This window comes from Cnephaeus nilssonii, assembly GCF_951640355.1.
Source record: "Cnephaeus nilssonii genome assembly, chromosome: 15".
Classification (NCBI taxonomy): domain Eukaryota; kingdom Metazoa; phylum Chordata; class Mammalia; order Chiroptera; family Vespertilionidae; genus Cnephaeus; species Cnephaeus nilssonii.
Window position 1 is genome coordinate 893,281 of NC_137086.1, and position 10,048 is coordinate 903,328.

At 61.6% G+C, this 10,048-nt stretch overlaps 1 protein-coding gene across 2 annotated transcripts; it reads left to right on the forward strand.

The window, feature by feature from the left end:
- Nucleotides 1-2,827: 2,827 nt before the first annotated feature.
- Nucleotides 2,828-10,048, forward strand: COLEC11 (collectin subfamily member 11). 2 transcript variants are annotated; one of them, XM_079792714.1, is made up of 7 exons: nucleotides 2,828-2,964; nucleotides 4,872-5,014; nucleotides 7,107-7,178; nucleotides 7,642-7,713; nucleotides 7,978-8,031; nucleotides 8,815-8,910; nucleotides 9,253-10,048. In XM_079792714.1, the coding sequence occupies exons 2-7, from the start codon at nucleotides 4,897-4,899 to the stop codon at nucleotides 9,642-9,644; spliced, it is 804 nt and encodes a 267-aa protein (XP_079648840.1). In that variant the 5' UTR covers nucleotides 2,828-2,964; nucleotides 4,872-4,896; the 3' UTR covers nucleotides 9,645-10,048. The 2 variants fall into 2 exon arrangements, with proteins under 2 accessions (XP_079648840.1, XP_079648839.1); XM_079792713.1 differs by having other exon boundaries at nucleotides 2,830-2,964; nucleotides 4,705-5,014.

The window sequence follows — 10,048 nt, forward strand, 5'->3', positions numbered from 1 at the left end:
TTCTGTTGAGGCGTGTCTTTCAAACTTCAGAGCGGTGTGAAGCTCCCTTCCTCGGCCGGGGTGTCAGGGCCCGGCTGGGTGCAGGGATGTGGCCGGGGTGTCAGGGCCCGGCTGGGTGCAGGGATGTGGCCGGGGAAGTAGCCCCAGAGCAGCCCCTCCCTGGGTCCAGCCGGGGGCACAGCCCGAGGTGCGGACGCGCCCCCAGCAGTGCTGACCCGGGCGGCCGGGCAGTGTCGGGAGCTGAGCTGCGAGCCGGAGACGGGCTTTTCCCAAGCGCAGTCTGATGAGAACGTGCTGTGCTCGCTTGTTTTCTTTGTGGTTAAAAACATACAGCGTTATCATCTTGGGCATGTTGCACGTACAGCTCCATAGCATTGGGCACATTTCGGGGGTCCTGGCCAGCCCCCCAGCCCTGCTTATCACGGAGAACCGAACCAGACTCATTGAGCCCTCCCCTCCCCTCCCCTCCCCCAGAGCCGCGCGTTCCCATGTGGAGCTCCACGCTACGTCTTACTTGGTCTTAGAGAGGTCAAGTGTGAGGGTGAGATTGGGTTTTCATCTAAGGTGTAAACAAGCCAGTGAGCCACTCAATTCTTTCGTTTCCTGACCAGCTGCCATGACCCAGGCCTTCAGGGCGGTTGGAGGTGAAGCAGGGCTCTGGGGCCTGTTTGCCAGGGGTCTTCAAGGATCTCTAAGCAGAGAGCCAAGGGCTGGTGAGGCCGGGCTTCTCCAGGATGAGCATCGCTGCACGGTGGGGCTTCGGGCCAGCTCTCACCGCCATCGTCCGTGCCTGGCATGACGCCCAGGCCACCTGGGTCCTGTGTCCAGAGTGGCCAGCTGAGCGGTGCTCTGAGGCTGGGACTCGGTCCGCACTGGGGAGGGGGGCCGTGTTGCTCTGCGCTTGCAGGAGCTGGAGGAGGGGAGCCCTGGTCCTGTTGGAGGGGGGCCGCGGGGCCTGTCCTGAGGGGCAGTGTCCCAGGGGTAGGGCTGCAGGCCCGACCAGTGAGATTCCACACAGCGCTGGCCTGCCCTGTCCACATCTCCCTTATCCCCGAGGAATGTAAATAGTGGCCGCGAGGCTCAGATTCTCCTCTGGAAGTGGCCCCGGAGGGTCAGAGGTCACGAGGGGAGGAGAGAGGAAGACAGGCCTAGGAGAAGCACCATTGTTTCTGACGACTTTTCATTGGTGACACAATGAACGCTCACAGCTAAAACGGTCCTGATTCAATCCACTTGAAACAGCCCGGCCGGCACGGCTCAGGGTGAGCGTCCACCTACAAACCAGTTGGTCATGGGTCGATTCCCAGTCAGGGCACATCCCCAGTAGGAGGCAGCTGATCAGTTCTCTCGTTATTGATGTTTCTATCTCCCTTCCTCGCTGAAATCAAGAAAAATATAATTTTAAATATATTTTATTGATTTTTACAGTGAGGAAGGGAGAGAAATAGAGAGCTAGAAACATCGATGAGAGGGAAACATCCATCAGCTGCCTCCTGCACACCCCCATGGAGGATCAGCCCCCAACCCAGGTACATGCCCTTGACGGGGAATCGAACCTGGGACCCTTCAGTCTGCAGGTCATCACTCTATCCACCGAGCCAAACCGGTTATGGCTTTTTTTTTTTTTTAAGAAAAATAAAAAACAATTTTGCATCTGTAGGCTGGAATCTCAGTGGAAGGTTGGGTGGGGGGAGGTGACCAGCCATGGATACAGACAACAGGTGGTGGAGGCGGGGGCGGGGCGGGTGGGCTGGACGGGTCAGCGGGGAAAGGCCATGTAATACTCCCAACAGTAAAGGTCTTTAAGGCGTTGGCTCTGTCCTGGGGGTTATTGGTCCGGAGCTGTCTGCACTGTCTTCCATGGCTTCGGTTTCGGGGAACACCAGCCTCCTGGGGTGAAAGCGAAGTGCTCTCTCCCAGGTGCGGGGAGAGGAAGTGGAGTTGGTGTTAATTTTCCTTAAGCGTTTGGTGGATTCTGTGAAGCCCTCTGCCTGTCGCCTCCGGCAGTTCCTGAACCCAGTTCCCTGGGTGGTGGGCCCTGACGTCTCCCTCCCACGGCGGGCCTGTGGTGGCTCCGTTTCCTCCAAGCTGTCCCGCGTGCCGATGCTGTCGGCGGTTGATAAAGAGCCCGGTCTCCCGGGTCCTGTGAGGCGTGTGGGACTTGTCAGACTTCACAGCTGTGGTTTGTTATGGCTTTCCCTTCCAAGCCAGCTTTCCGCGATCATCTCCTCCTCTCCTTTCTTAAAGAAGCCTCACCCTGTATAAGGGGAGCCCCAGCCCCCCAACGCGTCCGGGGCATGTGTTGCCTTTCCCTGGAAGCACAAGGAGTGGGGTGTGTTGGGTCACCGCGGGGTGGGTCTGGACAAGCCCTCAGGCTGCGCTGTGAAGCCCACGCCGACCAAAGGAAACGTCCACGTTGGTTCCCATCTGAGGGGACACCAGCTGGTCGTGGCCACTCCACCGACGCTTTCCTGATTTCCAAAATGCGGGTTTTATTTTATTGTCATTTTCAGGTGTGTTTGTATTGATTTCAGAGAGAGAGAGAGAAACATCCATGATGAGAGAATCGTGGCTCGGCTGCCTCCTGCACGCCCCACACCGGGGATGGAGCCCACAGCCCTGGCCTGTGCCCTGACCCGGCTCATGACTTGATGCTGGGCACTCGTACTTATGTTTCGAACGTGAAGAGCAGCAGACGCTGGGTGTGGGGGGAGAGTTATCAAGGCCTCTGCCAGCCGCCCCGGAGCCTGGCTCCCCGTCCGCGTTCCCACACTCTGCTCCGCCCCAGCAGGTCAGGGATGTTTCAAACAGGAAGCTGTTCGCAGATAACGGGGGCCGGCCTGATTTGCTGGGCGGTGGGACGGCCCCAGCCCGCTCCCCTCCTGTGGGGCTGCACCGCCCGCCCGCAGTGTCCTGGTGGGTCCCCGGCAGTCAGGACGCCCCTTCGCCTCGCCTGCGTCTCAGGTAGGGGAGGCCCTGGCCAGGACTTGCCGCCTTGGGGAGCAGGGCGGAGGGTGAGCCGTGGGGAGAGGCTGCGCTAGGAAGGCGGGTTCCAGGCAGCAGGGAAGGAGCTGGTGGAGGGACGCGGGCTCTGCCGAGATCCAGGCAAAGGCGCGGCGAGTCCACAGCACCAGGCCCCGGCCGTGGTGCTCGCCAGGTCCTGGCCGTGGTGCTCACCAGGTCCTGGCCGTGGTGCTCACCAGGTCCTGGCCGTGGTGCTCACCAGGTCTCATGGAGGTCATGACAGGGCCTGGGTGCAGGGCGAGGGGACCGCGTGGAGGATTGTCCCTGCAGCCAGCACAGGCTCAGGGTGTCTGGACCCCTGCGGGGGGGGGGGGAGGAAGAGCACGTGGACGCCCAGTCCCCTGCGCTCAGTGGCCAGTGGCTCAGTAACGGGGGGCCCCGGATGTGGGGCAAGCAGGTCACCTTGCCCAGAGCGGGCTATCTGGTCTCCCAAACTGGGTGAGATGAGAGTGGGGGCATTGCGGCCTGCTGCCTGGTGTGGCGCTGGCTGAGGTGCCGGCGGGTCGGGGGCTCCGGATGAACACGTGATGTGGCTGCCTCATGTGCGTGATGACTCCCCGTGCGGTGGGGAGGCTCCGTGGGCCACGGGCAGGGCAGAGCCCGACTTTCCCAGCTGTTCCATTCATTGACAATTTTGAAGAGTTTCTGTCCCTAAGAAGAGAACAGGCGGGGTCGGGGGGTGGTGGGGTCAGGAGGTGGTGGGGTCAGGGGGTGGCGGGGTCGGGGGGTGGGGGTGGAGGGCCTGTGCTCCCCGGCTGGTCCCCGGCGTGTTCTCCGCGGTGTGGGAGTGACAGTGTGGGCCGTGTGGGGTGTGCTCAGTGGGACAGCGGGATGTTAGGCACATGAAGCTCTGTTGTCACTGCGATGTCACTGCCCTGTGCTCCCGCCGGGAATTCCAGTGGCATCTCTCCCTCTGGAGCCGCCTCCTTCGCTGACGGAGGGGCCGAGCCTCCTGGGCCCCGGGAGTGTGGAGGTTCTCACAGGGGCCTGGGGCTGCGGCTTCTCCGTTTATAGAAGGAAATTCCTCTTCCCAGCCTCACGCGGTGGGGAGGGTCCACAGGCAGGCGCTCCCGAGTGACACAGAACGGCTGTGTCCCGTCCCTCCCCCTCCCCGTCTCTCCCCTGTCGTCAGGAACTTGGACCACCCAAGCTACACGGTGGGCAGCCCGGGGCGTGGGGGGCAGAGGGACCAGCCCCGGGAACCCACACGGTGACCCACTAGCTTACGAAACGCAAACCGAGCGCAGCCACGCAGCCTCCTGGGCGCACACGTGGCCGTGAGGTGAAGCCCGACAGGCGAGCCCTGCGCGAGGGGACCCGTGGGACAGGCCAGGGACGGCGTGTGAGGCCGGAGCTGGCGTGTGAGGCCGGCGTGGGCCTCAAGGCTTCATGGACTACGAACACGCCTCTGCGTGTGTGAAGGGTCCGCTGTAAAGAACTAGAAGAGAGCCTGGCTCGTGTGGCTCAGGGGTTGAGTGTCATCCCGTGAACCAAGAGATCACGGTTCGATTCCCCGTCAGGGCACAGGCCCGGGTTGCAGGCTCGATCCCCAGTGGGGGGCGTACAGGAGGCAGCCGATCCATGATTCTCTCTCATTGATGTTTCTATCTCTCTCCCCCCTCCCTTCCTCTCTCTAAAAAAAAATGAATAAAAACATATTGTGTGTTTTTTTAAAAAAAGAACTAGAAGAGAAGGTTGGGTAACACCTCCCGGCACAGTAACAAGCGAGAGAGAGACCAAAAAGCACGCAGGCCTCCCAGCAGCTCCGCGCCGGGCCCGCGGGGTGGCCTGCACTGTCTCCTGCCCGGTTCCGGCGTTCCCGGCACTGTTTACCCTGCCTTCCTCAGGGTCAGTGCCCCGCCCGCACCCAGGATGAGGGGGGAGCTGGCCCTCGTCAGCCTGGCCTTCCTGTCGCTGGTCCTGCCTGCTGACGCTCAGCAGACGGCGGACGACGCCTGCTCTGTGCAGATCCTGGTCCCTGGCCTCAAAGGTAAGGCTCCCTTCCCAGGGGTCCCCCCTCCCCCCCACCCGGGGCTCCTGGCTTAGGTCTGACCTCGGTGGGCCTCAGTTTCCCCATCTGAAAAAGCAAGGGTTGGAATACACAATGTCCGCCGTCTGTTCGGCCAGGGATTCTGTGCTGGGGAAGTCATTTCTGTGCCGCTCGGGCATCCGCGTGGACGTGAAGGCAGCTGACCTTGGCCCCAGGCTCTGCACTCACTGTGCGTGGCCCAGAAGGCGATCCCCCGTCCACGTGGCTGATGAGCACAGTCGGGAGCAGAACCTTAGCAGTTTGCCCGGCCGGTCGCAGCTCCGCAGCCTGAGTGCTCACCGCTGCCTGGGCGCTCTACTTCCTTCTCTTAGAGACCCAAACGCTCTTGCTCCTGTCGCTTTGTCTGCGGTCTCCTTCCTGGCAGAGCAAGCCCTGCAGGCCGGCGGGGTGGGCGCCACCGGGGAAAGTCACCCGCTTCTACAAAGCACCCGATTCCAAGCCTGTGGCCCACGCAGGACCAGCTCCACAGTCCAGGGCCCAGCGGGTCCGGCAGTGCGTCCCACGTGGCCCTGCTCCCCAGGACCGCAGCCGGAGCTCACGCCCAATCGCTGGGTTTACACGGCAACATTGTCTCATTGGGTCTATAGGGCAACATTGTCTCATTGGGTCTATAGGGCAACATTGTCTCATTGGGTCTATAGGGCAACATTGTCTCATTGGGTCTATATGGGGACATTGTCTCATTGGGTCTATATGGGAACATTGTTTCATTAGGTCTATAGGGCAACATTGTCTCATTGGGTCTATATGGGGACATTGTCTCATTGGATCTATAGGGCAACATTGTCTCATTGGGTCTATATGGGGACATTGTCTCATTAGGTCTATATGGTGACATTGTCTCATTAGGTTTATATGGGAACATTGTCTCATTGGGTCTATAGGGCGACATTGTCTCATTGGGTCTATATGGGGACATTGTTTCATTGGGTCTATAGGGCAACATTGTCTCATTGGGTCTATAGGGCAACATTGTCTCATTGGGTCTATAGGGCAACATTGTCTCATTGGGTCTATATGGGGACATTGTCTCATTGGGTCTATAGGGCAACATTGTCTCATTGGGTCTATAGGGCAACATTGTCTCATTGGGTCTATAGGGCAACATTGTCTCATTGGGTCTATATGGGGACATTGTCTCATTGGGTCTACCCTCACAGCCTGTCAGTGCCAAGGGCTTGCAGGGGCGCTGTGGGCTCGCAGGGGCGTCGTGGGCTCCCAGAGGGGACGTGGGCTCACAGACATCTTTGTTGGCTGCAGAAGAGGTGTCTGAGATCTGGGAACGCCCACGGCCCTTCCTGCCCCCCATGCATCCAAGTGTCTCACCATCTGCCTTGAACAGCTGCCCTGCGCCTGCTGGCTGGGTCCAGAACTGCCCGGGGCAGCGGAGACGGACGCTTTTGCTCCTAGATGGTTGTGGGTTTGCAGGAGGCAAGCGCCTAGTAAATGCCGAAGACACTTTCTTCTGTGGGAGGAGAGAGCAGTTCGTGGATGACGGCGGGGAGCGAGCGGGTGGCTGGAATGTGCTCGTCTGCTGCCAGAGAGGCAGCTCCTCACGGAGAACTCCAGTGAACCAGCCCCAATCGGTGCCCGACAGCGGGGGACGCCGAGGGCTGCCGCTCCCGGGCGCAGTACGGAGTGCATGGGAGTTCTGAGCGGAGAGGTTTATGGAAATGCTGGCTGGGGTATCGCCCCGGGGCTTGGCTCTCTGCTGCCCCTGAGAGAAGCAGACGGTGAACATTTCAAACCCTGACGCTGAGCACGGGAGCAGAGCCGGGCACCAGCCTTTGTTCTTAAGAAGCACGTCCAGCCCTGGCTGGTGTGGCTCAGTGGATAGAGCGTCGGCCTGTGGACCAGAGGGTCCCAGGTTTGATTCTGGTCCAGGGCACATGCCCGGGGTTGCGGGTTCAATCCCCAGCAGGGGGCGTGCAGGAGGCAGCCGATCAGTGATGCTCTCTCCCCCTCCCTTCTTGTCTGAGATCAATAACAATATACTTAGAAATAAATAAGTAACTGCGTGTGGCTCCTGCAGGGGACGCTGGAGAGAAGGGTGACAAAGGCGCGCCCGGACGGCCTGGGAGAGTGGGCCCCACCGGAGAGAAAGGTACCTTCTCGGCCCCTCAGACCCCGCGCAGGGCGGCGAGGAGAGCGGGTGCACGTGGGCGTGTGTATGGTGTGTGCGTGTGCATTTGTCAATGTGTGTGCTTGAATATGTTTGGATTGGTGTGTGTATGTGTATAGTAGACGTGTGTGTAGGCATGTGTGTATATGTATGTGCATGCATTTATGTGTATAGAATGTATGTATAGCATGTGAATGTGTGAGTGTGTATGAATGTGTGTGTATGTGTGTGTGTGAGTGTGCTTGTGTGCTTGTGTGTGTATGTGTGTGTGAGTGTGTATGAGTGTGTATGAGTGTGTGTGAGTGTATGAGTGTGTGAGTGTATGAGTGTGTGTGAGTGTATGAGTGTGTGAGTGTATGAGTGTGTGAGTGTGTGAGTGTGATGTTAACGGGAGGGACATCGCGTCAGCTGTGCGTCACCGACTGGATCCCGTTGCTTCCTGCAGGGGGCGTGGGGGACAAGGGGCAGAAGGGCAGTGTGGGCCGCCACGGGAAGATCGGTCCCATCGGCTCTAAAGGTACCTCCCTGCGTCTGCCTCTCGTCCCGCCAGGCCCGCGCCCGCGCCCTTGCCCACTGCTCTGAGGACGGTCGCAGACCGTCCGGGCCGCCCGGAGGTCATGCGTGTCCCCGTACGCTGGGCGTGTGACACGTTCCACCCCCCGTGTGCCCTGGGGGGTCAGAGTCACTGCTGGCCGGGCCCCGTGGCAGGACGGTCACACGTGGAGGACACACGTTGTTAATCGTGGCGCACGGCCCACCTCTGCCTTGGTTTCCTTTTCAGGTGAAAAGGGGGATTCCGGCGACATGGGGCCCCCGGGCCCCAGTGGAGAGCCAGGTACTGCCGGGCCCCGGCTGGCAAACTTGCCTAAAAACGCGATTCTGACCGAGCAGCTCAGGACCCGGAGCTGCAGGCGGCGGGAACCGGCCCCCTCACCCGGACTCGCTCCCTCCTCCTGGGACTGCGGGCTGCCCTCCACGGACCCCCCACCGTCTGCTCAGACACCCCGACCAGAACCTCGTGTCCTCTCCCCACACGGCCCATCGGGAGCCCCGGCCCCCCTTCCTCTGGCCACCAAGCTTCTGAGAAGAGCTCGCCTGCGCTTTTGGGGTCCTTTCTCCGTTCCCATGTCCGTGCCCCCCTCCGCGGCCCCTCCCTCATGCCCGTTCCCGAGTCTGCCCCTGGCCAGGCGTCCCCCAGCCCCCTTTCCACCCCAGTACTCACCCCTGCACCCTGTTCTGCCACCACCGTTGTTCTCAGGGGCTCTGGTGCCTCCAGGGCCACGGCCCGGCTGCGGGGTCGGTTGAGGAACATTTGTATTTTGGGGAGTGGCTACTTCCTTCTTTTCTTCTTTTTTAAATACAAATTTTTATTGATTTTCAGAGAGAGAGGAAGGGAGAGGGAGAGAGAGATAGGAACACAAATGATGAGAGAGAATCATGGATCGGCTGCCTCCTGCACGCCCCACACTGGAGATGGAGCCCACAACCCCGGCCTGTGCCCTGACCGGGAATCGAACCCTGACCTCCTGGATGATAGGTCGGCGCTCCACCCGAGCCAGGCCTTCCTTCTTTTCTGAGCCCGCCCTTGGCTCAGCTCCCTAACGCCCGGTCCCCGCAGGCGTGCCCTGTGAGTGCAGCCAGCTGAGGAAGGCCATTGGGGAGGTGGACAACCAGGTCACCCAGCTGACCTCGGAGCTGAAGTTCATAAAGCACGGTACGTGCTTCTCCGAGTCCTCGCGTCCCCTGCCCCCTCGGCCCCCAACCCCCGGGCACCCACGGCTCACGTGGCTCCGCGGCGCCTATGAGAGCCGCCTGCCGTCTGTGCGCGTGCCTGCATGAGTGTGCCCCCACCAAGTGTGCCCGCACCAAGTGTGCCCACCGAGTGTGCCCCCACCGAGTGTGCCTGCACTGAGTGTGCCCCCACCGAGTGTGCCTGCACTGAGTGTGCCCCCACCGAGTGTGCCTGCACTGAGTGTGCCCGAGTGTGCCCACCGAGTGTGCCCGCACCGAGTGTGCCCACCGAGTGCTCACTTTCCAGCCCTGCCCTCCCCCGCAGCTGTCGCCGGCGTGCGCGAGACGGAGAGCAAGCTCTACCTGCTGGTGAAGGAGGAGCGGGCCTACCTGGACGCCCAGCGGGCCTGCCAGGGGCGCGGGGGGGCGCTGGCCATGCCCAGGGACGAGGCCACCAACGGGCTCCTGGCCGCCTACGTGGCGCAGGCCGGCCTGGCCCGCGTCTTCATCGGCATCAGCGACCTGGACCGCGAGGGCACCTTCGTGTACGCCGACCGCTCGCCCATGCAGACCTTCCACAAGTGGCGCGGCGGCGAGCCCAACAACGCCTACGACGAGGAGGACTGCGTGGAGCTGGAGGCCTCGGGCGGCTGGAACGACGTGGCCTGCCACCTCCCCATGCACTTCCTGTGCGAGTTCGACAAGGAGCACGTGTGAGCGCCCGCGCCCGCGGGGCCCCCCCCCGATGGCCCCGGGTGGGGCCGTCTCCGGGGCGGGCCCGCCGGGCGCAGGGCTCCCTGGGTGACGGCTGTCTTTGCTGAGCCCAGACGGTGCTGTGTGCGGGGGAGCAGTGTCTCCGTGTCACTGCACGGCTTCACGCCTCGCACTGCGGCCAGGTCCCCGTGTGACTGCTCAGCACAGCTCGCTCCGTCTAAACTGTGACGTGAATGCCCCGAGTGGCGGCTCTCCCGTGACGGCTGCTTCTCGTCCCGTGTGGGGGAGCCCACTTCACTCTGACCCGTGTTTCTGTAACTGACACACGCACGCCGCCACGCTAGCCAGGGAGGGACACGTGTGCTTTGCTGCGAACCCGGGTTGGGAAAGAGGAATAAACTCTCCGC

Coding starts and splice junctions, on each gene's coding strand:
- COLEC11 (XM_079792714.1), top strand. CDS start 4,897: ATGAGGGGGGAGCTGGCCCTCGTCAGCCTGGCCTTCCTGTCGCTGGTC. Junction 7,179..7,641: donor GGGCCCCACCGGAGAGAAAG/GTACCTTCTCGG, acceptor TGCTTCCTGCAG/GGGGCGTGGGGGACAAGGGG. Junction 7,714..7,977: donor CGGTCCCATCGGCTCTAAAG/GTACCTCCCTGC, acceptor TTTCCTTTTCAG/GTGAAAAGGGGGATTCCGGC.